The following is a 13,895-nucleotide window of genomic DNA, read 5'->3' on the forward strand; positions in this document are numbered from 1 at the left end:
TGTGTCCACGTGAGCACATATATACCTTTATAATACACTATTAAATAGTTCAGGGGGTAAAAAATACATTATTAAATAGTTCAGGGGGGTAATAAGTCTTCCATAAGGTTTGGTATCGTAACAACAATTTCAACCAAAGTTTGGATAGTTTTCAGACCCTTATCCCTATAATTTATATGATGTAATTTGTATAGTATATTTTGTATAATTGTTTAAAGTTCATATGTTTATGTTTGTATCAATTATTTATTTCGAGTTTTATCATATTTGTATAATTCCAGACTTTATATTACGTAATTATACAAAAACACGCGAATTATACAAACGAGATGCGAATTATATAAATTATTGCCCTCTCTCGCTCGCCTCTCTCCTCCCTCTCCCAATCTTGCTCACCTCTCTCCTCCCTCTCCCAATCTCGCTCGCCTCTCTCCTCCCTCTCCCAATCTCACTCGCCAGATATACAAATACATATGTATAATATACAATTCACCTTTCTCCCACTCTCTACCCTCTCCTAATATCGCTCGCCACTCTCCTCCTTTTCCCAATATCGCTCACCACTCTTCTCCCTATAACATGTAACTAGGAATCGTAATTAGCAAACTATACTATAGAGCGTAATTAGGCTATTTTTGAGTGGCTATATGCGTAAATTCCTCTAAATAATAAGGACAAATTAGAAATTTATCTTTTAATTTTTTGAACAAGTAAAAATGAATATCCAATTTCAGTAAAGTAGACAAGTAAATGATCTTGTTTTTTTTTCAAGGAAAGCAATATGGATTTCGCTTAAATTTGTGATTTGAAATTTTATCTTCAAATTGAATATTCTATTAAAATAGAAGTAATTAATCAACATTCGATTTGGGATCAATCTAAATCAGCCCACCACATTACATATACTATTCAACTCGCTAATAATTGAACAACTTCTTAAAAAACATGATTGTCAATCAAAAATATTATAAAATTCACCATTCTTCAGAGAGTCCTCAACATCGAGGAGCATGTACCAAGATATATGTGTGACCCGTTTAGATCATGAACCGTCACAAAAATAATAAATAGCCTCTACCGTACTAATAATCAGTACTTAGATAAAAATGAATATAACACTCAAATTGTGTTCTAAAGATGGTAGGTTCATATAAGAAATTATAAATATGGGGTAAATTACATTTTTATGTGAAATACAATAATCATAATTATCATTTCAAGTTAAGATATAAATTTTTAAAAAATATTATTAAATTCACATTAAAAAATAATTGTGATTGGTCAATGCTAAGAAACATTTATCGACATGGACTTCTTACAAGTTACGATTGCCGTAGAAGATGAGCACACAAATTTAAGTTGTGATGAAATAATTGAGTAAGATCCTATGAATTTTGATTAATCGGGATTCTTGAACAGACAATGACAAAAGAGCAGAGGGGTGTTGCGAGAATCGAACTCACGACCTCTCGCACCCGAAGCGAGAATCATACCACTAGACCAAACACCCGTCGGTTTATCCTCTTCTGAGCTTTCTTATTTGAAGCCGAACGAAAACTCTCTTCCCGTTTCCTTCCTGAAAATTGATTCGTCTCCTTTGTTGAACACAAAATCGAACCTAGGGTTTTTACAATTTGATATTCATTCTCCGGGACCGGCGCTTGCAATTCCCTGTCGATTCCACAAGTTTTTCTCAACTGGCGGTACCAGCAACTGGTCCAATTCCCGAAGCAATGGATCAGTCCAGCAATCATGTACCTCAGTTCTTCTCTTTATACCTCTTTCACTTTTTGTTTTTGTTTACTGATCTAATTTTATTAATACAAGTGCTTGGTATCTTTAATGGCGGAATGCAGGTTGTTGGAGTTGATAATACTTCTCGAAAAAAGTTCGACAGAGAAGAGATTTTGCAGCGTGCTCGTGAACGCGATGAACAGGTGTTTTAATCATAAATAATCTTCCATTTTTTCCTAAATGTTTTAGTTATTTACTTGTTAATTGACATGGTTGATTTGCAATTTGGTGCAGGAGGCGGATGGTCGGAAATCGAAGTGTAAGACTATCATAGTTATTAACATGCACATTTGGAGTATCTTTTTCTTGGATTGTTTAACTTGATTGATTTTGTTTAGTTGTCTTTTTTTAGTTTGGCCAGAGACCTGTATGTTACTGATACACGTGATATTCTTTACTGGAGTAACGGAATGTGCCAGAACAGTGTAGGATGATTATGGAAGATTGATATAGTTGATCCCATGTCCCAACTAGTATGGATGGAGGTGTAGTTAGTATATGATATGTGATTGGTATAGCTGACGCCTACTAGTGTAGGATGTAGGTGGAATTGGTGATGGATCGATTGGTGCTTTGCTTAGTGTTGTATCCATAGAGCTGAAAGTTGAAACCCAGAGTTTTACATCATTGAAAATATCATCATTTTTTGTGCAGCAAAAGGACCTCCAGTGCAGAGGAAGCCCTTGAAACCAAGAGATTATCAAGTGGACCTCGAATCTCGGTTGGGAAAGACTCAGGTTTGCCACAATTTCTTTTCTTTCATAGTGTCGTCATTATTCTTTGTTGTAATATGATGTTTTCAACTATCAGTTCAAGTTGACTCTTTTTTTTTTTTTTCCTTTTTCTAAATTGTGTGTGTGAGAGAGGAACATCTATGACATTAACAGAAGTTTATATGAGTTCTCAACTCTTTTATTTGCATTGACTGTGACTTTCTGTTCAAACTTTGAGATTTTGTGGTGCTTGTTGTCATTTAAATTTCATTTGAATTCTGTAGCCTCTAGTGTGATGAAGAAGTTTTTATTATTTGCAAACCATCAGCCAAACCTTAGCTCTTTCATGTTTGTAGTGGACTATATAAGCTGTAATGTCTAGTCCCACTGTCTTGGAGAAAGGTTATTAATTCCAAATATTGCATACAAGACTGCTATTGTATAATAATAAATGTACTCTTCTCCTCTTGTGTGTGTCTTGGAAATATATTAGAGGATTGTGGGACGAATTTCAGTAACATGTAAACTTTTAGGTGGGGAATGAGATGAAGACAATAGGGTTGCTAGATGTTTAAATATGGCATACTACTCTGGAGGAGGAATTCTCGAGATCTATGACTTTCTCCTTTATCTTGACAATACCAGTGCTCATTGTAGGAGGAATAATGGTTAGGAAATAACAAGGACTGTCAATGCTGGGGAATCGATTGACTCCTTAATGTTGATGATTGGGAACCAGGAAGAAGACAAATAATCTGGTGGAGTATATTTGGACTGCATATAGAACTGAAATATTCACAGTGAAGACATGTTATAGAATGTAGTCCAAAACTGATGACAGGAACATGATTTGGGTCACTTGGCCTTGGCCAATTTTATGAGAAACTAGAGATCCTCGTAAAGTAGTATGTGTTGGGTGGATTGCCTCTCGTAAAGCATGTCTACAGGATATTATGTTCCAGAAGGGGTTATACTTTATGTAGGTGATAAGTCACCACCTCTTTGGAAGTATATGAATGCATGAAAGCCTTAATCTATGGAACTAAAATATACTTGTCCCCCAATGGATACCTCTTCGGAAGTGGCACTCAAAATAATCTCAACATGCGGACCACATATTGAACATTCTAGAAACTTTTGTAGATGGACACTCACGGCCTTTTAGGTCTTAGAACCTGTTTGGATTGGCTTTTGGCTTTTGACTTATAAGCCAAAAGCCATAAGTTGGAAGCCATTAAGTTAGAAATTCCAACTTATGGCTTTTGACTTATTTTTTACCATTTTAACTTAAAACTAAAGTGCTTATAAGCATTTTTTTTAAATTTACCCTAACACTTCAAAAGTGTTTAAAAGCTGTTTTGGCTTAAAAACACTTAAAATATGCCAATTAAAAAAGGCTCTTAATCAAGTCTTTTATGTACCTTCATTTGCATCCTTTTTTAGTGAAGCTGAATTATATGGACTTGGATATCTGTTGTGATTGACACAATTTAGAATTTTGTCTGTTGATAATATGACATATGGGGATTAGTTTTCCTTCTAAGGGATATGTTTTTACATAATTTCTTTAGTTTGGGTTGCCTTTATAGTTCCTCTTTCGCTAGGTCAAATTCTAATAGAATTAACAGAAAACAAATGTGTCATAACTCCGTACATGATTATCTCCAAGAACCCTAAACATTAGGCTAAATATGTAGAAGATCCACCCCAAATCAATCTTTACGAAACCCATCCCTGTTCTCCAAATTGGAAGAGCAAAAAAGGATATATTTTCATGCTTTGGGTCTTCTCTCTGTTGCTCCTTCTTTTCCCCTGGTGTCTTGAATGTTATTGCTTGCGAATATCTTTTTCTTGTAGTTCCTGAATTCAACTTGTTGAAATAATTCAATGTCAGCACGTGCTTCTTATGTATTTTCAATGTATCCATCAATTTCTCATTTGTGTGTTATTCATTTCTGGCAGGTGGTTACTCCAATTGCACCATTAAGTCAGCAGGTATTTTCCACTGTTCTTATTTACATGTTAATTCCTAATTGCACCGATGCAATTTTCTTTCTTCTGTATTTATTATATTTCAACTTCTTGTTGTCAAGCAGCAAGGACATGGTCCAGATATTGGATTAAAGGATCATTTGTTGTCAATCAGATGTAGTCGGGGCATATTTGGACCCTAGAGGTTTTGCAATATATGCTCTCATAGATAAGAAACTTTGTTCTTGATAAAAAGAAAACACTCGTGTTACAACTTGTTGTGCATATCGTACTTAAACCACCTTACTCTTGCTTAGTGATCACTAATATTTTCTGTTTCTTTGTTAAGGTACAATATTATCTCTTGTTAGATATAAATGAAATAATTTGTTTCCATGCAGGCTGGATACTATTGCCCAGTATGTGAATGTGTAGTGAAGGATTCTGCAAACTACTTAGACCATATCAACGGGAAGAAGCGTATGTCATATTGATACCTATAACCTTCTCACTTGTTGCTGTACTTCACCCCTGTTGGCCTTTTTTCTTGCTCAAAACTGCTTCAATTGTTTTATACTTGATTGATGCATGTTTTTTTTTTTCCAGATCAACGAGCTTTGGGTATGTCTATGCGGGTGGAAAGATCCTCTCTAGAGCAGGTGGGCTGAATATAATGTTTTGGCAAGGAAGTATTGTTTCTATTCTGTATTGATAAGTAACGGCATCATTCACTAGGAATAGACTTGCATAGTTTCAGTTCTTAAGAACAAAAGTTCAATTAAAAATAGATAAATTGTGAAAGAATATGAAAGTAATTTAAAAGTGTGTAGAACCCAAAATAAACTTTTCTCAGAAACTGGTTTAACTACCTTGGTATTATAATATTTGTGCACAATAATAACAGTACAGTTACCAAATTCTTAATTGTAAAGTACCATATTTACAAATTGTAGAAAAAAAGAGAAAATTTGTAAATAAAATGACATGGGCATCAGGGTGATAATCCAGGGTATAAATGGGCATACATTATGAATATCCCAAGGGATAAAGCGTGCATGGGACTGACGCCCCATGTATTGAGCATTAGCCTCATGAGATTTAAAGCTCACATGGTTGTCTCAGGGCATTTTAGTGCTGCCTCACCCAAAGGCGAGTTCGGGGTGAGTGTCAACTTTGTCTTTGAAAATGTTGATTCCTCACCGCTATAAAACTGAAGGAAATATCTGGACTAACATTAGGATATTGAGAAATAAAAAAAGGGGATTGAAGTAGGATTTCTAGGTATATTCTTTCTTCAAAAGTGACTGCTGTCCTGTCAATTTGTTGTTAAGATCCTGAGTACCAGATTTTAGTTTCGTTTTTCTAGTGAAACTCTATCTCTCTTGATGGGATACATGTTTTCAAGTTTGTTGATTTGCTTAGGGAACGTAAGGATGAGATGGTCCCTTGAAAGAATAAATTGTCCTTTGGAAAAGTTTTGAGTCTGCATTTTTTTTTTTTGAGAAGGCAATAGATTTGAGAGTCTGCATTGTATTCTGGAGTTACTTTTGTCTTCGCGCATAACATGGTTATATTATGGTTTTCGATACATAAATAATTTGGGCCAGTGAATGGGTTCTCTGGCACAAATTAATGATCTTTGTTGCAGGCTTAATTCTTTCTTTTTATGGGTTTCTCCCTTCCCTCCATTCTGAAGTACCTATAGATAATCCTGTGTTCATTCTTAAAGAGTTTAACTTCTTTATCACTAGGAGAAGTTGACCTACAACATCATATAACTATTTATAGCAATCCTGAATATGGTAACATGGAAATAGGGTAAAGGACTTGTTATAACTGGTTAAATTACGTTGATCGTGTAAAAATTATTTATTCAGTAATATCAGTAAGTTAAACCCCTAATAGAGCGTGTTGGAAAGTATGAAGGATTTGACTAAAGTTGAAATTTGTTTGGAAAATGTCAATATCACTGAAGGACTTGACTGTCTTGTGTGGTAAGTTAATTTTATACATGAGATATCCATTTCTTAGGTGAATCCAACTAATTTCTGAAGTATTAATTCAAAAGAAAGACCTAACATTATTACTTATTTCAGCAAAAAGTTTCATATTGGTTGTGCTATAAATAGGCACAATGAATGATTCAGAATATCCTTGCTTAATGTTTTAGACTCTAGATGATAAACATATCTGGCTCCAATTTTTATTTTTTCTTGATTCTCAGGTCCAACAACGATTTGAATCACTCAAGAAGCGCAAAGATCCAGGAAGCTTTACTGTGCAAGGTAGAAATCTAACTAGCAAAAAAGAGGAATTGATAATCAGCCTCAGCTTAGTGAATGGTTAATGCTTTTATAGGCCGAGTATGTACCTTATATGTAGTGATAGCAAAGACTGATGTGGTTTTCCTTTTTCCTCTGTATCACATTTCAGTTTGTCACTGATTAAAAAATAATTCCACAGCTGCTTTCTTAGGTATAAGGACTAGGATGCACATATTGAACTGCTATGACCATCTTTCATTTTGTTTGTAGATTTTGATGAGCGAATGTTGAAACAGCAGCAGGAAGAGGAAGAAAGGAAACGTTTACGTCGAGAAAAGAAGAAAGAGAAGAAGGTTTGTAGTTCTGTGAAGCTTACTTTTGGATATTAGACTTAGAGATTATGGTACTGATATCATGAGTCAGATTTTGGTCATATACTTATTTCTTTATCACTTCCCCACTCTCCCTTTCTATGGCAGTGCTTTCTCTAACAAAGTTTTGTTGATGGTTACTTTGATGATCTGTATTGATATCCAGAAAGAGAAGGTCTCAGAAGAGGAACCTGAAATAGACCCTGATGTTGCAGCTATGATGGGATTTGGAGGTTTCAAAACTTCAAAAAAATGATCGCCTTTGGCCATGAATCTATTGGGAAGATGGTTTAGTCTGGAGTAATCTGCCAGAGGCTGGTAGTTTACTTTGAAAAGGTCTAAAATATGAGATAGATATTCCATTTCGGTACCATAGTAGCCAGGCAGTTGAGTTTCGTCAATCTCATGTTTGATAAGCTAGTCTCCAGAATTTTCTCAATGAACTGATTGTAACCACGGTTTGGAGTATATCCTCTCCAATTGTTCATTGCTGATTGAAGTGTCCAAATCTTTCTGCATCATTGCTAGTTTGAAGAATACGGTTACGGTATGAAAATTTCTAAAAACTAGTGATTTGATGGGTAGTTGACGTTTTCTTCTTCTTTTCATTTCCCTTTGATATTATGTAAAATAAATATATGGTGCAAGGAACTTTTCATTTCCTGGTGATGCGTATACCTAAAGGAACTGAGAGAGGATAAACAATTCTTGCTATGGCGTTTTTGAGGTTGTATGCATTTTGAAAATACACATTTTTACTCTGATGTTCAGATTTTCAGACAACAAAGCCTTTTGAAATGAAAAGTTCGCAAGTTATTTGTATTGTTTTGGTTTGAACAAAAGTTAAATGTGATATTAGGAAAATTTTCAGGCACACAAAGGGTAAGTGACGGTCAATTACTGGATAAAAATCATGGTGATTAAGGATGTGTTTGGTTGGTGAATGAATTTTTTTTCCAGAAAATATCTTTTATTTTTTGCTTGAGATTAAAAAATACTCTTTAGGATAATTGATTAGGATCTGACCTTGACACCCAAACTAGGACAAGACCTTGATGACCGTTACAAAATCCGACCAAGAAATTTTTTTAAAATTTGAAATATTTGTCAAAAACAATTTCTTTTTATAAAAAAATTAAATTGATGGGGTTGCTCGAGTGGGAGGTGGCGCTGGGGGAGGGGGTTGGAGGTAGGGGTGGTGCAAAAATGAAAAACTTTACATTGGAAATATTTTTTAAAAATAAATTATTTTTTTAAAAAAAATAAATTGATGGGGATGGCCTGGGTAGGGGTGGCAGGGGGTAGGGGGTGTAAAAAATGAAAAAAAAATAAAATCAAATTTGAAATATTTCTCAATTTTTATTTTTATTTTTAAAAAATTGACAGGGTGGCGGGTGAGTGGGTGGCCTGGGTGGGGGTGGCCTTGTTGGGGGGAGTGGCGTAAATTTTTTTAAAAAAAAGTAATTTTGAAATATTTTAAAAAGCAATTTTTTTTGTGGTGGTGGTGGTTTGGTGGTAGGGATAAAAAAAATATTTGAAATTTAAAGAATAAGAAAAATTTTAATTTTTAATTTTTTTTTTTGAATGGAGAGGGTCGGGTACAGGGTATGAGCAGGGTAAGCAAAAAATATTAAAGGATGAAATAGAGTTTTGAAAAATGTTTCCTTAATTTTGGAAGGAAAGTCATTTTCTTTAAATTTGAGGAAAATGAGTTGATTGGAAAATATTTTCCAAACATATAAGCCAACCAAACATGGAAAAATTGAAAAACATTTTCCATAAAATGTTTTCCTCCATACCAAACATACCCTAAGTTCAATATCTTCAAGGAGGAAAAGTATTAAGCGATTTCTTTTCATTTTCTTAAGTTTTTGGTGAACTTGATTATCCAATATCTATGTGGTTGATAGAGTTTCATGAATGTGGAGTGGACAAAAAAGGTGAAAACCATAATCGATATTGAAAACCACCAATATCTCTAGTTTGTCTCATTGGAAAAATATTGGTGAAGATGGAATAATTGATATTGAGAATTTATATGCAAAACCAACTAATTTAAGATTGAGGCGTTATTGTAGCTGTTTAAATTCCTATTTCTGTTTTATTAATTATTACTGCTTTGCTTTTTCTTAGAAAGGAAAAATATAGTATGATGTACCAGGTTGATCTCATTAGCATCAATTTCAGGGTGCAAATAAGGTAGAAAATCCTAAAACTGCCAATAACTTTACGTGTGAAAGAGAATTTAGTCTCCCTTGCTCTAGTTTGACCTCAAGTTTGGAACATTCTATCTCAGGAGGCAGTTGCAACTCTTTTGATAGCTACAGAAGTTTAACCACTAATGGTGATAATATTGATCTTTAGTTTCCTCACCGCCCCGCCCCCCCCCCCTCCCTCCCTCCCCTCTTATTTTAAGATTGTGATGATATCTGTCGAAGAGTTAGATCATATGAAACTGCCTCATAAATAGAACAATTATCATCATAATCTTAAATAAGAGAAAAAAGAGAGGATGAAACTAAGTATCAGTATTTATTACCATCAATAGTTGAACTTTTGTAGCTATCCAAAGAATTGCAACTACCTCATAAATCGAAGGTTTCAAATTTGAGGGCAGATTAGAACAAGGGAGTCTAAATTATCTTTCACCCGTAATGCGAGTGGCAGTTTTAGGATTTTCTACCCTATTTGCATCCTGAAATTGATGTAGATAAGATCTGCCTAGTGCATTTTACTGTTTCTTTTTCCTTTCTAAGAAAATGCAGTATTGTAGTAATATAGAATTAAGAATTCAATAACTGCAATAATACCTCAATCCTGAATTAGTTGGATTTTACATATAAATCTCAACATCAAGTTTATTCCATCTCCATAAATTTTTTCTTAATACTTAATAATTTTTAGTACACCTTCAAACAAGAAAGCAGAGTCAATTTAGAAATGAAAAAAAGAAGAAGCAAGATGGCTAAAAAATGAACCTTTGAAAGATGATATCATCAACAACAACAACATTGGATAGAAAATGTTGATCACCCAAAACCGAAGGAAAAAGAAGCCACAATTGGGGAGCACAAAAGAGAACATCTCCACAGAGGCGATGAGAACAAGGAGAAGAAGAGGCGGAGAGCACGGAATTATAAAACCCCATCATTTAGGGTTCTTTTGTATTCACCTAGTCTGACCACTTTTGGGCCGATCAAGTCTTTTTTTGGTATATTTATGTGCGGATTCATATAGGAGCCCAATTTTTATTAAATAAAATAGACCCAGAGTCCAAATTTAAACTTAAAAAAAGAAAAGAAAAAAGAAGAAGGGGATATTTGTGGCTTTCAATATCAATTGTGGTTTTCAATCCATTCCACAATGGTACAATTTCATTACATCGGTATACAAAATCGAATAAAAAATTTAATCAAATCGTTAATCGAGTTAAATGAGAAAAATATTTGACTAATAATTTGATTTGACTTGATTTGGTATTAAAAGAATAGTCGACTATACTTGGATTGGTTTAATTTTACTTTAAAGAAAAGTCAACACTAAACCAAATCAATCCGACATTGTATATATAATTTTTAAAATTATTTTATATCTAAAAGTATTTACTTTGATATTATTTCTAAAAATATTTCTTATATTTGTTCATAATTCTTTTAACATTTGAACTTTTTGATACTTGGAATTTGGAATAGTCCAATAAAAGTTATAGCCCATAGATATTAGTAATTCTAATAAAAATCAAATCAATACTAGTGTTAACAAAAAAAATTAGTTCAACACTAAGAATGATAGTAATGTTGAATATTTGTTCTTTAATTTTATATTGATTTATACATTTAAAATACATAACCTAATTTTAATCATATAATACTTATTAGACTTATTTTAACATGATTTTGTATTTTTATAAATTGTGATCATTTTCATTGTGACATTTTAATTTGCAATTTATGCGATTTCATTATTATTTTTTGTTGAATATTTTAGTATTATCACTAATCTCATATTTTGTTTATTTTTTTAAGAAATACCTTAAAAACAAGTTAATTATATATTTCATAAATACTTTAATTGAGAAAACTGGAAAAAAAAATTCCCAAAACCCCATAAAGAACCCGAATTTCATTAATTTAATTTGGATTATAAATTTAAAAATTTGATACAAATAATTTGATTGTTATTTGTAAAATATGAACCAGCCAAACAAGAGTATTTCCCGTCAAGGTTAAATCCTACTCTCAAAGTTAATAACTTTGATGGTCAGTCAACTATCAACTTTTTTCATAGAAAGTCACTCAACTTTCATTCTCAACTCAAAAGTCACTCAACTACGACTTCTTTGCATAGAAAGTCACTCAACCTATTTAATTATTTTTTTTACTAAAATTTTTTGATATGAAATTTTTATTTTTAACCAAAATTTTAAAAACCAAATATATATTCATTTAATGACGTGCCCCATTTAATTCGACCCGTCAAAAATATAATATTAAACTTTTTATTTAATTATTAATTTCCCAAATCATTATATCTTGTCTCCTTTCTCCTAAGCGTTCTTTTTTTTTTTTTTTTTTTTTATATTTTTGGCGGATTGAATTAAATGGGGCGGGCCATTCAATGGTTTAAATGAATATATATTTGGTTCTTAAAATTTTGGTTAAAAATAAAAATTTCATATCAAAATCTTTTAGTAAAAAAAATAATTAAACAAATTGAGTGACTTTTTATTTAGAGAAGTCATAGTTGAGTGATTTCTGAGTTTGAGAATGAAATTTAGTGAATTTGTGAAATCAAAGTTATTAACTCCTACTCCATTCACTCTCCACTAACTGTGCTCTTCTTCTTCTTCTTCATATGAACAGAGGGAGCCGAGAGGTTGAGCGGAGGATTCTCCGGCTGCTCCACGGCCAAAAAACTCGAACCCAACTCACTCAAATCCATGCGCACATCCTTCGCCACCACCTTCACCACTCTAACCAGCTCATCTCCCACTTCATTTCCATCTGCGGTTCCCTTAACAGAATGCTTTATGCATCCCTCATATTTCAACACTTCCAGAATCCCAACATCTTTCTCTTCAATTCCATGATCAAAGGTTACTCCTTACGTGGCCCTTATCAAAATTCTGTCGTCTTTTTTCCACTATGAAACGACGTGGCATTTGGCCTGATGAGTTCACTTTCGCCCCTTTACTCAAGGCTTGTGCTAATCTTGAGGACTTGGAAATGGGACAAGGAGTACATAAGCATGTTCTTGCACTTGGGTTTGGCAGATTTGGGTCGATAAGGATTGGGATTGTTGAGCTGTACTCTGGATGTGGGAGGATGATAGATGCGAAGAAGGTGTTTGATGAAATGCTTCACAGAGATGTGATTATTTGGAATTTGATGGTTAAGGGTTATTCTCACATTGGAAATGTGGATATGGGACTTGGGCTGTTTAGGCAAATGGGTGAGAGGACTGTTGTTTCTTGGAATTTGATGATTTCGTTGTTAGCGCAAAATGGGAGGGAGAAGGAGGCTCTGGCACTTTTCCATGAGATGAGGAATGGTGGGTTTGAGCCTGATGAAGCTACTGTTGTTACTGTGTTACCTGTTTGTGCTCAATTAGGAGACCTTGATTTGGGAAGGTGGATTCATTCTTATGCTAAGTCTAAAGGCCTCTATCCCAATCTCGTATCCGTTGGCAATGCATTGGTTGATTTCTTTGGAAAATCTGGTGATTTGGAGACTGCGTTTATTATATTCAATGACATGCCTAGAAAAAATGTAGTTTCTTGGAATGCTGCTATATCAAACTGTGCTTTTAACGGGAAGGGTGACTTGGGAGTACAATTGTTTGATGAGATGTTAGATGAAGGTGTGAGACCTAACGATTCGACTTATGTGGGTGCTTTAGCATGTTGTGCACATGCAGGTTTGGTCCAAAGAGGGGGAGATTTGTTTGATTCTATGATTGCTAATCATGGTATAGAACCAACAATTGAGCATTATGGATGCATGGTTGATCTTCTAGGTCGTGGTGGCTGTCTAAAGGAGGCTCATAAACTAGTGGAAACCATGACAATGGAACCAAATGCTGCTATATGGGGTGCATTGGTTAGTGCTTGTCGCACTCACGGTGAAATGGAGTTGGCTGAATACGCACTTAAGGAACTTATTAAACTTGAACCTTGGAACTCCGGTAACTATGTATTGTTATCCAATATTTATGCTGATAGAGGAAAATGGGAAGACGTTGAAAAGGTGAGAGTATTGATGAGCGGAAATAGCATTAAAAAAGCGCCAGGACAGAGCACAATTGTTTGATCATTTTTCGACTTCATTATGTGGCTAATCCCTTAGCTGCATCTTAAACTATGGGTGTTTGCTCCTTGCTGACAGATAGATAGGGTCCCTTCAATGAAGGGCTCTTCCTAATTGATCTGCTTTTCTGCAACGATATCAATGAATCCCCAAGGAGAAAGAAACATATTGAAGGGATTTTGACCTTGTTTGATTGAATATATGAAAGTGAACTGAACTCATAAGTGAAAGTCAGTATAGTGGCAAATATGTTAGGTGTGGAGACATAAGGTTGAAGAGAAGGAAAATGTGTTAGGTGTGCAAGTCACCAAGTGTAGGTTCCATCTCCCATTCCTTGTTGCTCTAATTCTCTCCAATTGATGTAATAACAAAGATGGATAAAAGATGCTGTAATTCTCTCCTATTGATGTAACAAAGATTTAGTAGGCGTTTGGACAGCGTTGAATCCCAAATTCTCCAAAAATCATGATTTGGAAT

General features: G+C 34.1%; 2 protein-coding genes and 1 non-coding gene across 3 annotated transcripts; 2 read left to right on the plus strand and 1 right to left on the minus strand.

The window, feature by feature from the left end:
- Positions 1-1,430: 1,430 nt before the first annotated feature.
- On the plus strand, positions 1,431-7,715 carry LOC125815352 (uncharacterized). Its single transcript, XM_049494806.1, has 10 exons — positions 1,431-1,754; positions 1,857-1,937; positions 2,029-2,053; positions 2,449-2,531; positions 4,470-4,502; positions 4,880-4,958; positions 5,085-5,137; positions 6,703-6,763; positions 7,013-7,095; positions 7,280-7,715. The coding sequence occupies exons 1-10, from the start codon at positions 1,734-1,736 to the stop codon at positions 7,367-7,369; spliced, it is 609 nt and encodes a 202-aa protein (XP_049350763.1). The 5' UTR covers positions 1,431-1,733; the 3' UTR covers positions 7,370-7,715.
- On the minus strand, positions 1,439-1,510 carry TRNAP-CGG (transfer RNA proline (anticodon CGG)). The gene has a single exon. It is a non-coding gene; the product is annotated as a tRNA-Pro (tRNA).
- A 4,239-nt stretch (positions 7,716-11,954) lies between the features above and the next one.
- On the plus strand, positions 11,955-13,530 carry LOC125815339 (pentatricopeptide repeat-containing protein At1g09190). The gene is given in 2 exon segments (XM_049494791.1): positions 11,955-12,241; positions 12,244-13,530. Coding segments are annotated over 2 exon segments (1,452 nt in total). The 5' UTR covers positions 11,955-11,967; the 3' UTR covers positions 13,422-13,530.
- The last annotated feature ends 365 nt before the right edge of the window (positions 13,531-13,895 follow it).

Source organism: Solanum verrucosum, unplaced genomic scaffold (genome assembly GCF_900185275.1).
Source record: "Solanum verrucosum unplaced genomic scaffold, falcon-dt-bn FXZP01000261.1, whole genome shotgun sequence".
In the NCBI taxonomy this organism is placed as follows: Eukaryota; Viridiplantae; Streptophyta; class Magnoliopsida; order Solanales; family Solanaceae; genus Solanum; species Solanum verrucosum.